Source organism: Sturnira hondurensis, unplaced genomic scaffold (genome assembly GCF_014824575.4).
Source record: "Sturnira hondurensis isolate 20B ecotype Veracruz unplaced genomic scaffold, ASM1482457v3 Scaffold0006505, whole genome shotgun sequence".
NCBI classification, from domain to species: domain Eukaryota; kingdom Metazoa; phylum Chordata; class Mammalia; order Chiroptera; family Phyllostomidae; genus Sturnira; species Sturnira hondurensis.
The window spans coordinates 1,682,736-1,706,078 of record NW_028079136.1 but is presented as its reverse complement, the minus strand read 5'-3'; the positions used below and the strand labels follow the sequence as shown (position 1 = coordinate 1,706,078).

Below are 23,343 nucleotides of genomic sequence, written 5' to 3'. Positions count from 1 at the left end.
TGTACAGAGGACGACACTCAGAGGAATTACCTGGGGAAGGTCGCACAGCTGGCAAATGGCGGAGCTGGCATGCTGTGACTCCAAAGCTATGCCCTATGTGTACCTGGGCTTTTAAAAGCCCACTGCAGGGTAGGGGTGGTGGTGGGGCGGAGGGCTGGGGTGGGGGAGAAGCCCACAGGTCACACGGAGGATCCTGGAATGCCAGGCCTCCAGCACTTAGGGACAGCTTGCATCAAACTTACAATTTGACTGATAAAGTTCCAGAAGTCCTTGGCTTTTCTTTCTCTAATGAGGCATTTTTTCATAAGAAATAGCAAAAAAGGTGTTGCTGGGTCAGCACCCCCTCCCTCCCCCGCACTCTTTGCTTTGTTTCACTCTCCAGGTGCTGGTCACTAACCCCTGGGCTGGACTGGAAAGCCTCATTTATGGGCCTGGCTCCCTTCAGCCCACTGCCCCGACCTGCATCCCTGACACTCCTAAAAGCTGACATCATTTTGCTCCGGGACCAGCTCCCGGCTGGCCAATGGGATGGGAGCTCTCCTTCTCTGAGGCAGAAGCAACTGAGAAATCAGTCAGCCACGCCCAACCACAGTGGAGGCAAAGGTTCCAGAAGCCTGGCGTTTCCTACTCTTGGCTGCTAGGCTTGTAGACTTGGTGTCGGATGAGAGGTGGGCCCTTGAGATTCATTCATAGCCCCGGATGCTCTGAGCTTTTACAAACTCGTTCACTCTCACGACGGAGTCAGGCAAATAGGGAGTGACATCCTTTCTCACCTCTTGACAAAAATCCACCTTGGCTGCGGTTCCCACCATCTAATTCCATAGCATTTCCTGCGGCAGCCGTGTGTGTTCTGCAGCGAGAAGAGCAGACCAGGCTCTCCAGGCTGAGGGGCCAGAGGCTCCCCGAGGGAGGCCTTCCTCCCAGCCAGGAGGTGGCGAGCGCAGGGAGCAGGGCGGCCCAGGGGCTCCCGCAGCGAGAGGGGAGCCAAGCCATGGGCCTGCTGCGCTCCAGGTTGGGAACCGTCTGCAGGGCACAGACAAGGCCAGACACAGAGGTCATAAAACAAAATTTATCTTTAATTTGTAAGTGTCAACAGCAGTACAAAAGATGGAGTGATGACAACTAGATTAAGGGTAGAGAGGACAGTCTTGAGGTAAATGAGCATAAATAGGCAGTTCTTATAGACACTCCCCTGAGGGGCCTCGGCCCCGTCACGGCATTTACATTATCACCCGAAGATGGCATGTTTGACATATCAGGAAAGCACCTTGTGCAAAAAGGAAAAAAAAAGTAGCTAAGGTGCCAACATACACCAAGACAGGTAAAGACAGTGTGTCTTTCAATCTTGTCTTTTCCCTTAATTATGAGGCGGGGGAGGGGCGAGGAGACGCGGAAGGTCCCACTGCAAGAGTACTCCATGCTGAGTTTTGTCTCACCTCAAACTGCACAGCGAAATCCAGGAAGTTGGAGTATGTGACAAAGCTAAGAACAATGATTCATTCCTTTAAATTTGAGGAGATTCTTTGCTTTCCCCACTTCTTTAATCCTTAGCGAACTTTTTTTTTTTCCATTACAAGAGGAGAGTGTGAGAAAGGTGTGTGATGGCAACCCTTCAGGTCATTTAAAAACTTTACACTGGACTGTACAAGATTTTTTTTTTGATAAACTATTTACATTTTCAGACTTTCAAACATATTCAAAGCAGCAATAGACACTAGTTTTTATGGTTTTTGTTTTTTCTAATTGCCCAAATAGTTACCAGCCATGGGCCAAGTAGGTACCTGCACTATACATAGAATTTCTACAAAGGAAATCTGCAGTTAGGATTTGCCCAAGGGCGCATCCAACGCCCTGGGCGCCGCAGGGGCCACACCGCACCCGCAGCGCTGCTGGAGGAGGCAAGCGCGGTACCTTGACAACCGAGTTGCAGTCGTCCCAACAGCCCTACACAAACTTTACACTTTGAAACAGCAGCCAGCATGTCAGTCCAGCATGTCAGTGAATTGTGCTGATTAAATTAACATAGAATACAATCTCACAATATACATCACAAATTACAATGTTGGGAAATAAAAGAGTTACAGTAAGATAAGTTATGTAGTAACAGCTTATAAGCTTGTCTAAGGTAATAAAAATTTTACATGGCAAATACAATAATGCATGAACATAAACGCTAAGCATTCTAACTTGCTACAAGCTGGAGAAGGGTACAATAGAGACTGCACTTTCAAAAAAAGCAAAAACACATATGACACAGGAAGACAAACGGAGAATGCACATGAGCAGATCTGCGATGTGCAGCACACAAAACAGTTAAATATTTGCACATTCCCCATACTCCAAGAGCACCAGCACTGAGACCTCACTTTATGTTTGTGGTTCTTCAGGAATAAGAAGCTACTGCACAAGATATGTCACTGAGTTGCCTTCGAGCTTTCAGAGTGCCAGGAACACCCAATTACAAGAGTATCTGCACGGTCACCTGCCTGCCCCTCCTCCACCCATCTCTAGCCCCACCCCCGAGATACCAGCATTTCGAATACTCAGTTCATGAGCTTTGGGAAAGCAGTCTGTCCCCAAAGGAAAAGATGGGATCTGGATGAAAAGGAAATGTGTGTTTGCATGTCAGTGTTTTCAATGATCTCAGCAGAGGGTTACACTCAATAGCATAGGGCATCGGAAAGAGAACATAATCGGCAGGAGTAACAGAGAAGCTGTTTATTAAAGAAGAAAACATGTCAGGGGCAAATGACTTAAAGAAACGATGCAAGTGCTTCTGTAAAAGGACAAATGAGGTCATACAACATTATTATACGTTGAGAAGTGAGCTGAAGTGCCAACTCAGTCCTTAGACAAACGTGTCCAAAACCAGGCAAGGTTACAGCAACCATTTTGTCATTTTCTCATAACAAAGGAAGACCCAGTAATAATTCCAATACATTCCTCTAGCTGCATTGTTTGCAGTTGTTGGCACTTGGTACAGGACTTCTCATATGATTTACAACTACTAAGTGATTCTTTTTCCTTTCCCTAATGAGTAGGTAGAGGTCACCTGTTTGGAAAATCAGTAAACTGAGATAAGCAGCCTCTGCTGTGGTGTTCAAGTGACCGGGGTGCCTTCCTACTGGGGGTGGGCAGACTTCCTCAAAACAATTCCTGCTTTCAGCTAGTGCCTGTCCTCCTGGCTCCGGGGGGTGTGCTCCAAAGCAGCAGCCTGGCTTCGTAAGGAAAAGAAAGAAGCCTTGAATTTCAGCCCTAGAGAGATCACACCCTTTTCAAACACCCAGGCCCCAGTGGGGCTAATGTTCGGAGAAGGCCAGAATTTGACAAGCTCAATAGCACTGTGAGTCCACACCTGAATTTAGAACTTGGCCTGGGAGTCCGTGTCAGGACCCTGGCAAATCAAATCAAGCCTGAGGACAAGGCTGGGGAGTATCAAATACCAAGTAAAGCAAACTGATGTGCTCCTAACAGGTTGAGCTATGAAAACAACAGAGCTCTCGTACCTTCCTGGAAAAGATGCTGCATCGTGTCTGCCAGGGAAATAGAGAGACTGCTTGCCTGGCTGTTCTGTCCACAGATTGACTTTCTTTCTCTCCCTTTGCCTCTTTCTTTCTTTTCTTTCTTTCTTTCTCTTTCTCTCTTTCCTTCACTCCTTTCTTCCTCTTCCTTGTGGTCCATTTTTAGGATGGGATTGTCTGTCAGTGGCCCTGTTCTAATGGCAAAATCCTAATTCTGCAAGTTCTTTATTGAAATAGAGATAATTTTTACCTTTGATTTGAAGATACTACAAAATAAAAAAGCACTGAAAGAAGTGTATTAAGAGTTTTTAATCTAATTGGCATGGTGGGACTTTTGTTAATGGCCAATCTCAGAGGCAGATTTTTGCTTTCATTGCAACATTCATGCTTCTTGCTATTAAACGGTCACAGAATGATCTTATATAATGTATGTGGATTCACAAAGCAAATGGACTCTCCCAGCTGCACTGGGCATGTGGTGTGCTCGATTCACTGACTTTCTCTCAGAAAGAACGTCGGAGTCTGGGCCTGTGGACAGCGGGTTCCGACTGCACAAGAACTCGAGGGGGGGCATTGCGGCCCCAGCTCCAGGAGCAGCGCCGCTGTCTCCCATGGCGGGTGCGTCACCACCCCCACGAGGTGCAGTGGTGCGTCAACTTCTAGTCTGGACTGACACATACGGATAGAGAACAAAAAGGAAATACATAACTTATATCTCACTAAGCATTCATGAACCAAAAATAAATTCTATTTCTATGTTACATTTACACAATTAGAAAAATCTAAAATGAGATGGTAAAGTCATAAAAACTTTGTTTAAGCCCCGCTACAAACAAAAGGAAGTGATCCCTGTGATTGTCATTCTTAACTCCCAAAGATATTTAGAGCCACACTTGGCTAATAAATAGAATACACTGCCTGTGCGCAGAATTTAGATTCAAATACAACATCACCGTTTGACCCAGCGAAAGGGACGTTTACAACCAGATCGTTCCTGAACAGCCTTTCATTTCTGAGAACATGGCTAGAAGTACCTGAACCCCAGTACTGAGGCAGAGCCGGAGCTAAAACAAAGTGTTCATACACACATGTATTTTGCATAAATAAATGAAATAACAAGACATAAAAATGACTCAAATCCGGCAACTGTGAGGCAAGCCCACACGAGTCGAAACAGATGACTTTTGTTCATGTAGTTTTTCGTACAACAGTTTCACATTAGTCAGAAGTGATAAAAAATACCATTTATATCCAGTGCTTATAACACTTACGAAACAACATCTGTGAGTGTGTGTGTTTTTGTTGTTTTTTTGTTTTGTTTTGTCTTTACTACAAGTGAAATCAAGTTTCAGTCCTAAAGAACAGTCCTTTGTTCTCCACCAGCCCAGAATATTATTTTGGCATGGTCATAAAACAAACAAAATTAACTTGCTATTCTAAATGTTTGCCCTTGTGCAAAATTAATTACATACAATACAATGCTAGCCGTACAGCACTCTACCTAAGCAACAAAAGAAAAAAGGAGTGGGAGAGGGTGAAGGCCAAAGTCAAAGAGGGTGAGGAAAAAACCATGAGAATGAACTCAGGAGGAGGGGCACATATTCAAAAGAAATCAGTAAGACCATAATAATAAATACTCATGTTTTGAGAAAAATGACCTCCCCCTCATTTGAAATAAATGTACAAAAACAAAGTTCCAATCCCCAACCAATATTAAGAACAAAACATTCCTATCAGTACCTTAGTCAGCTTATAGAGAGCATTCCCAGCTAATGACATAGCCAGTAATATCTTGCCTAGACCTATTTGTTGCTATTAGATATGGCCTTGAACACTCTTTAAATAAATATGAAGGTATACTATTTTCTTCCAAGTGACAAAATGGCTCAAGAAATATGATGGGGCCGTTCCTACGTTCTGGTGATCAGATCTGGGTTGTCCCGTGAGGTGAACTGCCCATGCACTGACATTTGCCACTGAACCACTCTGGGTGAGCCCCTGCCCCGCCCACCTGTAGGCAATCAGTTCTGGTTTCAGGAAGGTCAAAATGGCATGGCCGAGCTCCCTGTGGTTAGGAGATGCGGATCTCGCTGCCTCCCAGCCCATCAGCACATTTCCAGAAAATCCCCGTGTAACAAGCGCCATTGATCTTGTTCACGGGGAGGCCTGCCCCCAACATGGCCACCGACAGAGGGTGTGAGCCAGAGGGACTTGTCTGCTGCCCCGGGAGTGATCTGTTCCCCAGAGTTGACAGTAGGAACATCCCCCCTAGGGAATTCACTCCCCCTCCTTCTCCTTCCCTACGTTTTTCTCTCATTCTCCGGATGCATCATGACTATCAGCCTCTGTCTTGTCTTTGGGGCTGTCATGTGGCTTCTTGCATCCTGCGGATTTTGCAAAGAACTCCCTAGATGTGCCAGACGGGAAGGGCAGCTCAGTGTATATGTGCTAGCCAATGACAGCATCCCTGTAGCCTCCTCTGTGGTCCACAGCCTTGGGCTTTAGGTTTGGCTGTGGGACTCTCCTGCCCGGAAGTTGCCACCCTTGACCCTTGCTGCTGAGTGGCCTTCAGGAGAAATGCCCCCAAGCTAAATCCTTCCACTTGCTGCTGGGCTGACATAGGGGGAAATTCTGGCCAAAGATTCGAGGTCATGGCAAATCTCAGAGGCATAGCTGTTGAAGATTAAGATTCTGCACCTGTATCCGAACACACAGCCCTGCAGCCAGATACACACTCACGTATAAACACAACAATGTCATATTTAATAGTACCTTGTTTCAGAAATGCTTCCAGATGCTCTGGGGACGTAAAATCACTATGTACATCTTTTGTATCTAGCAGGAAAAGGAGGTGAAAAGGGCTGAAGGGTTCTTTGGGGAAGGATGGTGAAAAACAAAAATTATTAAATTAATGCCACCAACAATTTTTTTTAATAAATAGCAAGTGGACCCTTGACATTCTGGAATGAATAAATTATTTAAGAGAAAATGTGTTAAGACTGAATGTCAGGGTTAAAGGCAAAGGGATAATGGATGTAGTGAGAGGTGGTCTCAGGCAGAGAGGACCACCTTGTCGGTGTCTGGTGTGGTGACCGCTCTGGTGTGCGAACGCCATCCGGCACCGCACGCTGATGGCACGTCGAGGCAAACACGATTGGGTACGTGCACTGTGGCAACCTTGTTCGTTCCGTACAATATCTTGTCTCCAGATTCCTGAGTACTTTACCATTTTCTGGAAAAAAAATGTATGCTTTGCTATTTTATTTTAAGATGCCAAAGATTGTCTAAGACTTTGCAGTGTCTCCTTTAAGACTTTCAAAATATTAAGATTCAAAAGTGATGAGAACGTTTGGCACATTCAAAGTTGAACTCTACACATGGAAACACAGAATTCCGAGGCCTTTCGAATATGCTCTACATGCAGCTGCACACGCCGTGGACTTGTTCTGTTTCACAACATGAAATCCTCAGTTGTTTTCTAAAGTAATTCAGAATAAAAACACATTCACAACCTGTAGGCCGGCACAGCATACCTGAGTGAGAATGTTTAACCCCATCTAAAACAGTAACTTAAACCTTTATCAACATCCAAAAGAAAAAAAAAGTAAGACAAAAATATAAGACTTGTAAGACAGCTATGGGTTGAGATAAGTTTTCAAGTCCTGGTGTCTCATATTTAATATGTCTTCACCTAAATTAAAAAAAACAACAACAACAATAACAATAACGACAAAAAACTCAAGTTCATGAAAAATCAGGGAAAACTTAATCTGCCTCACACTTTACAAAACAATTAAGACCATTCTGCTGATGTAACTGTGGAGCCACAAATGCATGCGGGCTCTTCATGAAGAACTTTTTGTTGGGGGAGGGGAGGTGAAATGTCAGAGTACTTTAATTCAGCAAACAAACACTCCTCAGTTGGCACTGACAGCTTCCGGGGCTTCGTTTTCACTGCTATAGTCTGATTTGGGATCATCTTCGTAGTCATCATACATTTCCATCTCATCCTCTCCATTAATCATTTCATTTCCAGCTAGGCTTCCGCCATCTGTCTTCATACCGTAAGTGCTCTGGATGACCGGGAGGCTGGGCTCCGGGCTGGCGGACGTGCTGGAGCAGTCGGATGTCATCTGAGGTGATGGTGTGGTAGTTGCCATAGTAATAGCACCGGGATACACAACACCTGTTCCTGTGGTGATTGGAATCTGAGGCTGTTGCCTATATAGATTTAAAAAATAAAATAAAATAAAACAGGAGGAAATATCTATATACATATATATTCTTCCAAGTGGCATCGAGATTCATCCCCCACACATTCCCAAGGGGGGCGCTGTTTGACATTTGAAACAAATGGCAAAATGTGACAAAGGTGTTCCCTGGAGGAGTCCTGCAATCCTCCCCGATGCTATGGTTGGGAGTTATGCAATATCACGGAGCAATTCATTGATGGTTTTGCAACATGAAAGCGGGGTTATTGTAACACTGCACGTTTGGCAAAGCTTGGATAACACTTGGCACTTAGAACAAATGTTGTAGTTAATTCCATAATGTTACATGTGAGGTGCTTTTGGAAGATTCTCCCAGAACATTAGAAAGAAATAGACTGGTAACATGAGGCATATTCTAATAAGACTGAAGCAGGGCTGTGTCTGCACCTTGGTCTGAGAACTGCGCAGAGGAAAGACCAAGATGAGAAAGGATCTGGTAGGTCCCAGAGAGTCAGATATAACAAAGCGTGTATTTAGTGCCCATGCAGTGTCTATTCACTTCCGGGGCAGAACTGGTAAGGAAGAAGCTCCTCGAAGGAGCTCTGTTTTCCCAGTTAAGGAAGGATCATCTCGGACATCATTCTTCCTGAGACTCTGAGCTGAGGCGGAGGGAGTCAGATGGGAAGAGCGTGAGAGCACTGCCTCTCAGCAGAATAATACACAACCATCACCTCCTCCTCTGTCCCGGCATCGGCCAAGGCCTGCTCACCACAGATCACTCCATCACAGTGCTGCTCTAGTTCAATTACAGTCACCAGACCCTTTATGAAGACCGCCTCTCCCTTCGCAGGGAGATATGGCTATATGTCTCTCAACTTCCCTTGAGTCATTATAACTGGTCAAAAGAATTGAAGACCTGCTACCTAGCTCAGAAACTGTGACTGAAACAATATTCTCATGAGTGCAATGGTCACCAAGTGTTCTCAGTATTTATGGAAAATAATTATAATTTAAGCTTATTTCAAAATGTCATTGTGACCATCTTTTCTGAGGCTCTGTTTCCATATATTTATAAAGGTTGGAGTCAGGGGAGCCTTGGAAGGTCCTTTCACTTTCTAACACTGATGGCTTTAGGTCAGCCCAGCACTTAAATGATTCTTACTGATCCCCTACATTTTCAGTGAAGTTTTCTATCCACCTCAGTCTGAGAGGAAAATGCCCTGAACTGATGAAGAATTGGTGAGGTTACCAGCTGTTCTTCAACATGTCCTGAAGGAGCATAATTTTCTGAAAAAGGCCTGCACACTTTCCATCCCCCGGGGAGGAGAAAGGACGACGACGGCCTAGAACTGCTCTGTGAGATGCCCGCCGATGTCATCTTTACCAAACTTTTCACTCACTAGCAGCCATGTTAATGAACACCTACCTTCGCCTAACGTACTACACAAAATATTTTCATACATATCACCTCATTCAATTAATATGGCAAACCCTCAAGGTATGGTTATGCCCACTTTCCAGGTGAAGAAAATAAGGCCTCGTGGCCCTGGATTCAACATCACTCCGCCCTTTATAGATATTCCGCACACAGAGGCCCCGCCCCCTCTATCTACGCAAATTCCTGAGACCCACTGCACTAAGCACCTGGCAGGGGTCCATTCTCTGTGATACTCATGGTGACTTTTTGACCCCCTAAGGGAAAGATGATCTACGGATCTCAGTCTGTGTGTAGAAACAGCCTATAAATAGTGGCCTCCTTCTCACAGAACCCAATTCTAAACACAGTGCATTTCCGCTTCCTAAGTTTTGGGCAAATTAATGCAAATTAAATTTCATGCTAACCTGCCCAAGGCAGTGAATGCCTCATTAAACATTTTACTGAATTTGGATAATTGCAATAAAATATTTTTGCTTTAATCACATAATGAGGGTAAAGTAAAATCTTTTGCTGCAGTAGTAACCCATTTTACAGGTTTCTCAACTGGATGAGCTAATCTATGATATAAAGTCTACACACAATACGCAAGCTATCAAATAGTACAGGACTTTTCACACAGGACTTTTCACACAGGACTTTTTTTAATCACAAAGAATAGATGGTCATTTTTGCAGTAATTTTAACTCAAAATATCTAGATTTTAGCTCTGTTAAATAAAATTTGAATTGCGCTCTGACGATGTGCTGGGGACAATGCTTGGCTGCTTTCACATTATCCATGTTCAATCTTCACAATAATCCTGAGAGATAAATAGTACTTCTACTCTTCTACAGATGCAGTGACCAGTTAAGTTCCAGATAATTTAAGTTGTTTGTCCCAGGCTCCACATACACCACAGCCAGGAGCCGAGCCCTTCCTGGTTACAGATTCTCTCCTGGATATCAAGCCGGGGGCAAGAGAGGCAAGTTCACACCACCAGAAAATACTGAACAAGCTGAGTCAGAATCAAACCTTTTAAAACTAGGTTTCATGTGTTTAACAGTATTTGGACATTCAGTTGGTGATGGAACACTAAAAACGAACCATAGACAAACAAAACAGCTGTACACCTTATTTCCTGCATGAGACACGTGTGATATTCAAAAGCCTGGGGGGCTGAATGGTACCAGACTATGTCACCCATGGACCTACCTACTACTTCGTGCCTGGCCACGCATGCCCTCTCATTCCTTAGAGATGTTAGCTCCTGGCTCACTATTGCTCTCTCTCCAACATCACTCCTGCCTAATTCTCAATGACTCACTATCCACATAGAGGATCATTCTGATGCCTTGCTATCTCAGTCTCTCACCGACTCTCCACTGTGAAGGTCTGGCCCCCTCTCTGTATCAATTGTTCACTCCCTTGTCATGCAGCTGACTCTGGCATTTGCAACGGCAACCTCTCCTTAATCTCAGTTTCAAACATCCTACTCTGACCACCACATCGTTCTACTTTCTGCTCTCTAATCCACAGTTCAGCAATTCTCCCACTTGCCCCCACCAAGGATCTACAATTCCTTAACCCTTCAACCAACTTACACTGCTCCTCTCCCTCCCCATGTCCTCACTTACTCTTCACCCAATATAAATTCTGTAGTTAATCACTCTCTCATAGGTACTCTCCACACTCTTACGTGGCAAAACTCTTAATTCTCTGCCTACTCTGTGACGACTTCCACATAGTGAAATTTGTCTGCATAAAGCACAATGCCATGCTTACAGGTCTCTGCAAGTTTATGAGTATGAACTTGAAATTGACCTCTGGGGCTGTTCAGCCATCACACTGCACTCTTTCCTTGACCACTCCTTCTTCTGTTCTGCTAGATAATTGTTTCATACGTTCTCAGCCTCTCTCCCACAATCCTCACTCTCAGTTGATGACTTAGCTTCCCATTTCATGGAGAAATTAGAAGTACTCAAAAGAAACTTTTTTTAAATTCTCACCTGAGGAAATGTTTATTGATTTTAGGGAGAAAGGGATTGGGGGTGAGGAGGGATAGAGAGAGAGAGAGGAACGTCGATAATGCTGATGTGAGAGAGAACACCAAATGGCTGCCCGCCCACCCCTCTTCTGTACACGCCCTGACTGGGGACTGAAGGCACAACATTTTTTTGTTGTTGTTGTATGGGATGACACCCCAACCAGCTGATCCACCTGGCCAGGACCAGAAGACACTTTTCACAAGCTCCCACCATCACATTTATCTTCCACCGCTGTCTGTACTCCTAATTTTCTGCCTGCCTTCCTATATTTTGAATTGATTGATAACCCAGTGTAAGACCAATACCTTTGTTTGTGCACTGAGTCTGTCTGCTCTTACTTAATGAGGGCCTCTTTCCAGCAAGTCCCTCTCCCATCTGCATTATCAATTTTTCCTCTTTCCTGGATCATTCCTAGTAGCACATAAACATGCCCTAATCGGTCCTGCTTTAAAATGAAAAAGCAACTAACATTCTTTCTTGACTCAGACCCCTACCTGCTACTACGCTATTTCTCTCTCTCCTTCAAAGCAAAAGTCTTTGAAGGATTACATATATTCACTCTTTCCATTTCTCCTACTCAATTCTTTCTTAAGCCAACTTTAATCACTCCCAACATTTCACTGAGACAGAGCTTGGAAAGGTCACACACCAACGATCACATTGTTAAATTCAGAAGTCCATTCTTGGCCCTCACCTCACTTGACCTATGTCATGAGCTGCATTTGATACAGTAGATCACTTTTCTCCTTACTGAAATACTTTGTTCACTTGTCTTCCAAGATACCGCACTCTCCTAGTCTTCTCCCTGTCTCATTGGCTGCTCTAAGTCACTTCGACGCCTCCTCCTCCTCTCCCTGGCATCTGAACCCTGAAGTACCAATGACTCGGTCCTTTCACCTCTTCTCTATCTAAATTAATTTCCTTGGTGATCTGGTCCACTTCTGTAGTTTTAAATATTATATGTGTGCTGACAACTCTCAAATACATCTACAGTAAACACTACATTCCTAAATTCCAGACTCATATATAAAACTTCTTTGATTTGGATATCCAAATGCCACCTCAGCCTTACAGATGCAAGACTGAACTCCTGATCATTATTCTATATATCTGCTCCATTAATGGCCTTTGTGATCTTGGTGAATGGTTACTTCAGTCTTCTGGTTGCTTGGGACAACCTTTGGTATATTTCTCTCAAACCTTATATCCAACTCATCAGCAAATCTTACTGGTCCACTCTCAGTAAAATATTCAGATTCTCTCTGCTTCTTACCACCTCCACCCCTACAAACCTGGTCCAAGCCACCATCAAGTCTAATCTGGTTTGTTGTAAGAACCTGGCCATTTCAGGCCATGGCCCCTTCAGACACAACACTACTGTGTCTTCAGACACAGGAGGTGGAGTGATTGTTTTGAAAGCTGAGTCAGATCACAGTTCTTCTATGTGTATAACCCTTCAGTGTCTTTCCATCTCACTCAAAGTCAAATTAAGTATCTTCACAATGGACAAAAAGTCCTTTCACATTTTGGGCTCCTCTAACCTCTGAAGTAATAACAGATATACTCTTCTTACCTCCTCATTCTGGTCCTATCACTCTGGCCTCATAATTTCTAAATAAGCCAATCACAACCTTTCCTCAAAACCTTCATAATTGCTGTTCTTTCTGCCCAGTTCTTCTCTCAGATAACTGTATGGCTTCCTCCCTCAACCTCCTCAGTCTTTGTTTAAGTTTTATTTGCTCAGTGAGGTTTTCTATAGCTGCTGTTTCTAAAATTATACTCCACTTCTGGCCAAGGTGGAGGCTTAGGTAGACACACTATGCCTCTTTGCACAACCAAGAAAAGGACAACAACAATTTAAAAACAAAAATCAACCAGAACTGACAGAAAATTGACTGTATGGATGTCTGACAACCAAGGACTTAAAGAAGAAACATTCATCCAGACCAGCAGGAGAGGTGGAGGCGGTGGCTGGTGGAGAGAGGTCTTGGCAAAGTGGCAGCTGGTGGACCCAGTGAGGTGGTAGCTTGCGGAGTGGGCCATGCAAGGCTGCAGCTAGCCAGCAAAGCAGTGGCTGGCAGACCCAGCGAGGTAGAGGATTGAGGACTGGGCGGTCCCACATGCGCATGCAGATAAACCGGGAGGAACAAATGGGGAACGGGACAAACTGCACAACCCAGGGCCCAAATGCAGGGAAATAAAGCCTCAAACCACTTACTGAAAACACCTGTTGGGGTTGAAGTGCCAGGAGAAATTCCCAGCCTCACAGGAGAGTTCATTGGCGAGACCCACAGGGTCCTAGAATGTACACAAGCCCACCCACATGGGAGTCACCACCAGAAGGTCCCAGTTTGCTTGGGGAAAGTGGGGGAAGTGACTGAAATTCAGCAGAGAATGGAGCAAGCACCACTGTTCCCTCTTGGAACCCTCCCCCACAAACAGTGTCACAACACAGCAATGTGGTTGCCCTGCCCAGGTGAACACCTAAGGCTCTGCCCCTCATACATAACAGGCGCATCAAGACAAACAAAATGGCCCAAATGAAAGAACAGATCAAAGCTACAGAAAAAAAAATACAATTAAGCGATGAAGAAATAGCCCCAATCTGATGCACAGTTCAAAACACTGGTCATCAGGATGCTTGCAGAATTGGTTAAATTTGGTCACAAATTAGATGAAGAAATGAAGGCTACACTAAGTGAAATAAAGGAAAATGTACAGGGAACCAATAGTGATGGGAAGGAAACCAGGTCTCTAATCAATGGTATGGACCAGAAGGAAGAAAGAAGAATTCAAAAAAGTGAAGAGAGGCTTAGGAACCTCCAGGACATCTTTAAGTGTTCCAACATCTGAATTATAAGGGCACCAGAAGGAGAAAAAGAAGAGCAACAAGTGGAAAACTTATTTGAACAAATAATAGAGGAGAACTTCCCCAATCTGGCAAAGGAAATAGACTTCCAGGAAGTCCAGGAAGCTCAGGGAGTCCCAAAGAAGGTGGACCCAAGGAGGAACACACCAAGGCACATCATAATTACATTACTCAAGTAATGCAATTACTTGGTTAAAATTGAGGTGAGAATCTTAGAAACAGCAAGAGAAAAGGAGACGGTTACCTACAAAGGAGTTCCCATCAGACTGTCAATTGATTTCTCAAAAGAGACCTTACAGGCAAGAAGTGGCTGGAAAGAAGTAGTCCAAGTCATGAAAGGCAAGTACCTACATCCAAGATTACTCTACCCAGCAAAGCTACCATTTAGAATGGCAGATAAAGTGCTTCCCAGATAAGGTCAAGTTCAAGGAGTTCATCATCACCAAGCCCTTATTATATGAAATGTGAAAGGGACTTATCTAAGAAAAAGAAGATAAAAAATATGAACAGTAAGATGACAGCAAACTCACAATCATTAACAACCACACCTAAAACAAAAACAAAAGCAAACTAAGCAAACAACTAGAACAGGAACAGAAACACAGAAATGTAGATTACATGGAGGGTTATCAACAGGGGAGTGGGAGGAGGAGAGAGGGGGAAAGGTACAGAGAATAAGTAGCATAAATAGTGGGTAGAAAATAGACAGGGGAAGTTAAGAATAGTATAGGAAATGTAGAAGTGAAAGAACTTACATGTACGAACCATGGACGTGAACTAAAGGAGGGAATGTAGGTGGGAGGGGGTGTGCAGGGTGGAGGGGAGTGAAGGAAGGAAATGGGACAATTATAATAGCATAATCAATAAAATATATTTAAATTAGTTAACTAATTAATTAGAATTACACTCCATCCTCTAAAACTCCATACCTCCTTTCCTACTTTACCTTGTTCTAATTACTATTGAATATTTATTTATTCACTTGTTGATTGCCTGACTTCTCCCACTAAAATAAAAGTTTCACGAGGATGGGAATTTTTCACTACCATAGCTCCAGATCTTAGACAAAGCCAGGAATACAGGAACCCCAATAAAATCTGTTGAATCCATGGAATGACTGACTTACTGAGTGAATGAATGAGTGAATGAACTAGTGAGTGAGAAGAAAAACAAATGAAAGAAGCTGGCTAACCTTTCACAGAAAAGAAAACAAGTAATGAGACTACATATATGGCAGAGAAGGTGGTAAAGAAGAGATGTGAATATAACCATCTTTAGATGCTTGAATGGTTGTGTTTACAAATAAGGAAGAGATTTGTTCCAGAAGAGACCAAAGAAAGGGATTAAAACCAACCTACAAAGTAGCAAAAAGGCATATTTAGGCTCAGTTAGGAGAAAAGAACTTTCTAGCATCAGAAGACATTTCACAAAGAGATCAGCTCTCTTGGCAAGTGGTGAAGAGCCTGGGCTCAACTTAGAGAGGGCTCCTGCAATGGCTGGCTGCTTGAACAATGTGACTCCTGAGACCCTTTCTAGGTTATCAGAGTCTATGAATGCAAAATCATAAGCTAACTATCTCAGTATTCTTCCCAGCTCATTGTCATCATCAGTATAAAAAGAGACTAAAAAATTCAGTGAGCATAGCTAATTAATAGCTGGAGATGCCTATCTCCTAAGGGTTTCCAAAATATTATTCCATCCTATCTATCTTACTTTCCTTCACTGCCAGGGGAATCCCTAGCTTTCTTCTTTATTATTGACCACTTCCACACGTCTGCCCCCATGTGCTCACATTCTCCTTCACACTGCAACGGGGTTCTTTACCCCCACTTTCAGCCTGGCAGAACGGAACCTCAGCATAGTGATCTCTCCTCCTCCGAGCTTTACATGCTCTTTCTATAAAATCAAAATGTGTACTTTATTATACACTATGTGCAACACTATGTAATGCACCTGTGTGTCTGCAACAAACTATTATTTGCTGATCTATTCATGTATGTGCCTGGCTTCCCTGACTATAGCATTCTCTGAAAGCTCCCTGTGTACAGCATTAATGCCTCATGCACTATATCAATTTAGTACAGTGCTTGGCACAGCACTGGTTTCAAACAAGCCCCTACCAATTGACTGACTAATCAATTAGCAAAATTGAAAGATCTAGCCATCATGCTCAAGCTTTGTCTATTGGAAACTACTTTCCTAAAAAGCATTTTTCCTTCCTTTACAGATCAATTGCAAAGTCAGAATTCAAACACTGCTGATTTCACAAACAGGAATAGCTGGTAAGTATTGGGCTTTACGAATAATGAATGTGCACACCAAAACCAAAGTTGCTGATGTTTGTAAAAGTATACATGTGCAGCTTCCACGAGCAGAGATGGCTAAAAACCCTCCAATCCAGCCCAAGCGACGAGTACAAGCTGACCCTCTGCCGGGCAGGCCCTGACTGCATCCAGCAGAGTTGCAGGGTTCCAAATCACAAGAATATCTCGAAGGTACAGTCTAGCTTGGCCAATTGCAAAGGAAATGCATTTTTACTTTTGGCAAAGCTCTCTTGTTTGCTGACCCTTCAGACCTTTGCAGCATCTATAAATGAAGGCAGCAAAGTTTGCTTCATTGGGAGATAACCCTATCACTACGCCTGTCTGTAGTTGATAGCACAGTAAGGAATGGAAATGGGAGGAAGCTTTTGGAGGCTCTATTCCAGCTTTCTTTACAGAAGGCCAACACTGAAAATAAGTACAGCCAGTCTGTGCTAATCAATTATATTTATAAGTATCTTATAGGTCTGATTAGACCTTTTTAGAAGAAAGATCAAAAGAGAAAATGTTCAAATCACTTACAGCCTAAGGTAACAGACTATAATTCTTTATAACATGAAATATATACTTCGCACATGGCATTATTTTTCTAGAATAATAATGTTTACTCTAATTTGGGGCTTCCAATCTGCCAGAGACTGTTCCAAGTACTTTAGATATATTAATAGCTATTCAGTCTTCAGAAGGATCCAGAGCTGTAGGTAAAATTGTCATCTCCATTCCATACATGAGGGAACTGAGATACAGAGAATTTAAATAAGCTTCCTAAGGCCATGTGGAGAGCTCAGAGGCACACAGACAGCTATGCATTAGTTTCTGGAACCAGGAAGAAGCAGATTTAATATTTGAGCTGGAACAGTCTGGCTCCAGGATTGATATTCTTAACCACTATACCATATAACCTCTAAGCAATTTGTAGGCTCTGATTGAGAGGCATGTGTAATGGTGGGAAGGACATATGTTTCACATTCACATAATCCTGTTCTAAATCTCAGTTCTGTGATGCACTAGCTGTGTGGCCTTGGACAAACTATTTGACATCTCTGAACATTGTGTTTTTTAACCCCATTGTGAGGATTTTGTAAATTTGTTGTATTTGCAATAGTCTGTCTAATTCACTGAGAGTAGTATATAGCATATGATAAGTAGTCGATAATTTATCATTATTATTCAAAGACTAGCCCCAAATGTAATATCTTATAATACCTGCATAATCCTCTATTAGTTCACGGTAAATTACTGAATGAGCTTCAAATAAAGGGAAGTACATTTGGCCACAGTTCTTTGGGAAAAGACAACATTGGTGTAGCAAAGTGAAATTTGCCTCTCTGTCTCTACTGTTGGGATGCCCCCTCTTTGGGTCCAACTCTGGTCTTTTCACAGTTCCAAGTTGTTTGCTTAAAAAAAAAACATTGGAGCTATATGCATCCTAATGAACACCACTTCAACATCAATAATAGTCTTATCAAAATTATTCCAAAATTCTGATAATTAACCTGTCAATCAAAAGGGTTAAATCCAAGGTAAAAATTGAACTCCATTCCATATAATTGATAAATTCATTTCATAATAGCTAAGTAAAAATTTTAACTCACTGAACTTTTAGTTGTATCATCAGTAAAATGCATGACGATGCTGAGCAAAATTTTATTGGCTTGAAAGTTATGCATGTCTTTTCAAAAATCAGCTATAAATATTGATCTTACCTTCATTCTCTCAAGAAGTCAATAGCAATGTTTGGATTTCTTATTTGTTTTTCCCTCTTGTAACAACTTCACATCTATTGAAAATCAATTTCCAAAGAGGAACCCCAGGGAGTTACTAATCTATTAAATACAACTATGTAAAAGAGAATACAATTCTTAAAGTGGAAATAATACCTGGCTTTATGTAGCAAGTATTACCAAGCTGGGCAGGAGAAAACACTCAGCCTTGAGGATTAAAGAACAAGACACCCACGCCTCATTGCCTGCATACTGGTCATTGCCTGCACACGGCTCACTGCCTGCACACCTACAGACCCATTCCCTGGCCTAATGTGACCCTTCTGTAAAGAGCCCCTTCCACCACCCAAATTAGGATCTTTACTCTCCAAATTTTAAACTCCTTTTATGTCGCTATATACCACAAAGATCTAGTTTGTCCAGCTTCCAGAAGCTCTTCCTCAAATAGCACTGCCGTACTCCTGACTGTGCCAAAATGGGGCTCCGAGGCCTATTTGGAGGCCCACGTAGTCAGGACAAGTCCTCAGCCAGGTGGCAGGAAGGAGGCAGAGACCTGGGTTTAAACCTTGGTTCCTTTTCACCTTTCAGCAGCCTTCATTTCTTTGTCTTATTTAGAGGATTACGGGGTTTGTATATCTAAAACGCAGACACAATATACAGTTGACACTCAATAAATGCTACATGCTACTAAGTTGTTTTATTTTTTTTTATTTTACAAGCAATGTTGTGTGCTGAGATATTTTGATCCAGAGCTGTTTCAACGAACCCTCTGGTAAAGGGATCTACATCAAATAGAATTACTGCATCTCAGATTTTCAAGTACGTATCAGGAACTAAACTGGTACTTTTGATAGCTTCCCAGACTATAGCGGAAGAGACCCATTACGTCTCACTAGATCCACAGGGGCGTGATTGACAGAAGGGTGGGAATCACAAAGCATCTTGAATTTAAACTTTGGATTCTCTGTTCAAAAGAGACCACATACAGTCTCAGACATACACGATCAGGATTAAAAGAAGACATTTATCACATAGTCTTAAATTTGTATTTTGTTTCATATGACTATACTTCCTACAGTGCACCATGAATTGGTATTTTTCATAAATCCTCTCATTAGCATATGACTAGGTCAATCACACTGCATTATACTTCTGGTGTTAAAAGCATTATTTAAAAAATGCAAACAATGCTATTACAGGGGAATCTGATAATCCTATTTTGGTGAGTCTTCATCTGTCACTAGATTGGAAAACACTAAACTCCTCAAAAAACACTAGATTGGGATCCTTATAAACAGGTTTAAGCCTCTCTTTACCTGGAAAAGGTTCTGCTACAGTGGAAAGAAATTCACTGACTATCTAGTGTAATATCATATAAAGTTTTTCTTAGATAATAAATTCATACTTAATAGAAACTATGACAGGAATTTGCCTTTACTGATTTTGTACTAAGTAAGCGCTATATCAAGCACTTTTACAAGCACTGCCTCATTGAACCTCTCAACAATCCTATGCAGTAGGTATTATTATTTGCTTCATTTATACCTGAGAACACAGAAGCTTAGAGAAGCTAAATCCTGACCTGAGCAGGCGGCACAGTCAGCCGGAGCCTGAACCTCACTGGCTGAGAGGCCCGTGCGCGCCCTCCCAGCACACTCTAGCGTGTGGCCTTGTAGACTCACGCCCCAGACTGCCTTCGCTGCCTTTTCTGTTTGTTTTTATTCTGACTATTTACTATTCCAAATTAAGTTTATGCTTTTAAATACATGACTCGGAAGCCAACTTTTTGTTCCATGAGGTTATTTTTTGAGTGTCATTAACACTAACTACCTCTTTACTTCTCCTTTAAGATACGGATTTCTTTTCTTCTTATTACCCATTCAGAGCGCAGCTCCACAATTCTCTGCCCAGTTAACAGAGAATACAGCTTCCTTGTTATTTATTCTGCTTTTCTGTCTCAAGCTCCTTCCCAAGTGTCTTCCCAATCGGATCCCAGCTGCCTCAGGCAGGTACCTCCAGGATGGCCCTCCCCCCACACTCCCCACCCCCCGCCAGCCCGTGCTTCTAGGTCTGGGTGTGCTGGAACCTCCAGGCATCTGCGTCCCCACTTATCCTGACTGCTGTGGTTTCAAGGGGCCTCTCTTGAATGCAGACAGCCAGTCAGCCAAGTTGAAATTTATACCAGAAATCTATTACCTAATTTTTAAACAAAATGACATGAAATCAGACTTGAAGATATCAAAAACATGTCTAGTTTTTGATTTAAGCAAGAAAATCCACATTGTTACTGTTTCCACCACAGAATAATTTACTGCAACAGGAGTTCTGGATCTCGTGCCAAAAATGAGGTCCTCTAACCAATGTCAAGGCCAATTATCTTGTGGTAGATCCCACAACAAAAGCAGCCTATTGTGATTAGAGTCAGAAGCACCACCCAGAGAAGTTGGAAAGCTTCTGGGGATTTCTTTAGTTTTTATTTTTCCTCCTTGTGTGTCTGTTTAAATAAACTCCCAGAAACCGTGTGTGTGGGCACTGAACACCTCAGATTAGTTTGGGCGACAGGGACAGGGGAGATCCTTTGGGAGCCATCTGCTGCAGGTTTGGATTCCAGCAGGAGCCACGCTGCAAGGCTGCGCGCCTGAGGCCCTAAGATGACCACCCCTCCCTTCCCCAATCTTCTTTCCCAACAAGCTGCCCATAGCCATCCTGAGGTTACCTACTGGGGAGGGAAGGCCCAGGTGGCCCAATTCAGGAGCACTTACCCCACGGTAAAGAACTGCCTCATCTCCTGTCTTCGAGACCTCATCAGTTGTTTATACTCCCCAATCCGGAGCTTTTTGCCATCGACGATGCAGGTGCGTTTCGGTCGAGGTTTGTATTTATAGTTCGGGTACTTCTCTAAGTGGATTTTGCTTAGCCGGGCCTGCTCTTCATAATAAGGTTGCTTCTCTTGGTTGGACATGGATTTCCAGCGAGACCCTAGACATAAAAATAGCCTTCAGTCCCCAAGTGGGAAAGGCAACATACTCTTGGCAAACAGCTTGGTTTACCTCCGCTGCTCCACTCACCTGGGCTCTGAATGGCTATCACCACATACCACTGAGCCTCACAACTAGTCTTTTAGACTACAGAGCAAAGACCGATTTTGCATGTGATCACTTTATTTCTCTCAATAATTTAAAGTCTGGTGTTACAGTAAGTGTATTGTTTTAAAACATGTCTTTATTGCTTAAAGATCCTCTCCAGCAGCAAAGTCTTCCCCCAGCCCCATCTGCCTACCCTTCTCAAGAGGGTTATGAACCTAACCTTCATAAGCACACTTTCAGTGCGACAGGAGTTTTGGGAAAGGCTTTCTTGGTCCAGAAATTCAAACCTCTCTCTCATTACAAGCATCTTTAGCAAAGCTATCCTTTGATAAGATGTCAGCGGACATGATACCCTTCCATGTATAAAATCCCACTGTGCAGCACACTGCCTCCCCTGGCCTAGGGTAATTAAAAAGCCTAAACTCTACTTAAGAAGTTACTGTTTTAGAATCGGAAGGTACAGTTGGAATTATATATACCATTTTCAAGTACTATAAACGTTCATTCAAAGCTGTACCAATAAAAGTACAAAAATTTTTAATATGGTTTATACAGGAAGAAGAAAAAGTATTCACTCCTCTAATATTGTTTATAAAGAATTATCTAAACACTTGACGAAGAAGGGATGTGTTTTTTTACATGTATCAAATTGCATTTTTGTGTCTCGCTGGTGAATAAAGCGGTAACAGCTGTGCTGACTGGATGTTAGCTATTCTTTGGTGGAGATTTTTCATACATAAACACATGGAAAAGTTGTACAAATATTCTCCATAGCCAGCAACATCCTGGTCTGTGCTAATAGCACATCCATCCCTGTTTGCTCCCGATTGTGTGAACGTTGTGCAGAATGTCTATCCAGATAGGCCGCTCAGTGTTCTGTGGGCTTCCAGCAGCTTCCGGCCCCAGCTAACAGAGGACTCTTGGTGCTCTTGTGCTTGGAAGCTTACATTTTAATGAATGCACTTACTATATTCTTAATAATTTTTTCACAGAATGCACACCAATAATATAAATCCCCCACAGCTGCCAAAATGGGAACAGAGAAGTTCTGTGCCCAGATGGGCGCTTACTCATGCTGCTACTAAAATGGAAAAAAACGCCAAAGTTAGATACCAAGCTTTAAGACCAGAGAAACATCGGTTTTCTTTTGAATGTCTATTAATTAGAAAAAAATTTAATATATACATTGGGAACATTTTGGTTTGAAAGGTATTTACATTAGAAGGAATAATACCCTTATGCATATCTCTCCAAGACTCTAAAAATAAACTTAATTGTAATGACATTTACTATCCATCGTGAAATTCAAAAGTCAGAATGGAAAAAAGGGAGAATTTGTATTTTAACATTTCACCACTATTTCATCTCTGTATGTTTTAAATTTTCTTAGAGGTCACTGCCTCAAAATGTCTCAGAATTGAGTTAAGTTATTTACATAGTGACAAACATGTGTATTTGTGTATGTCCAGATCACTGGTACTCGCTCAGGTTAAATATTTATTGCTTTTGAACAAAACATTTAAAAACTGAAAACCACAGTTTAAGTCTCTAATGTTTTTCAGCTTCTTTAACGGCTCCCTTTGAGATTCTGTCACATCGTGACAGCTTAAACAGAACAGTGCCTTCTGTGTTTTTTCTTTTTAAAGAGGAAACATGTTGACCGTAATGCTGCATGTTGAATAAAATATGTTCAATATGTTGAGCACAATAATTCCAAACTGTATAATCTGCACTAGGCGAGCTTTGCACTAATAGAACAAGGCTTGAGTTTAATCCTGAGAAACGGGAGAATCGCTCTGGCAATTCACCGCAAAATGGGCCTCTGCCCTGCGGTCTAAAGCGCTCAGCTTGCTGCTAGGAAACCTGAACTAGTCACTTCTTATTAAAGTAAATGCAGTTTTATTTCACGAGTTTTGAAGTTATCATTAGAGGCAGTGTTCTGCACTCCAGGAACCTGACACTGTTTGGAGGCCCACCTCTAAGTCCTCGATGAGCCCTTTCAGAGGGACACGGGACAGCAAGAATACTAAAGCAGAACACTGTGGGCTCTGTGTTTCCATGGTTTCACAGCAGCTTATGAGTTAAAGAGACTGAATAAGAAAAGGAGATAGCACTTGTCCCCAGGATTGCTGTGTGGCAGTGACCTCTC

The 23,343-nt window shown here is 42.6% G+C and overlaps 1 protein-coding gene across 17 annotated transcripts in view; it reads right to left on the bottom strand.

Moving 5' to 3' along the window:
* Positions 1-1,055: 1,055 nt before the first annotated feature.
* Positions 1,056-23,343, bottom strand: part of SOX6 (SRY-box transcription factor 6) — a 600,742-nt gene continuing 578,454 nt past the window's right edge. For 16 of the 17 annotated variants that reach the window (XM_037049998.1, XM_037049997.1, XM_037050000.1 and 13 more), the window contains 2 exons: positions 20,871-21,087; positions 1,056-7,742 (listed from right to left, as the gene is read on the bottom strand). In XM_037049998.1, coding sequence (XP_036905893.1) covers positions 7,439-7,742; positions 20,871-21,087 — 521 coding nt within the window. In that variant the 3' untranslated portion in view covers positions 1,056-7,438. Of the gene's footprint in view, positions 7,743-20,866; positions 21,088-23,343 lie in introns of those variants that run through there. The other variant, XM_037050011.1, reaches the window with a different exon arrangement.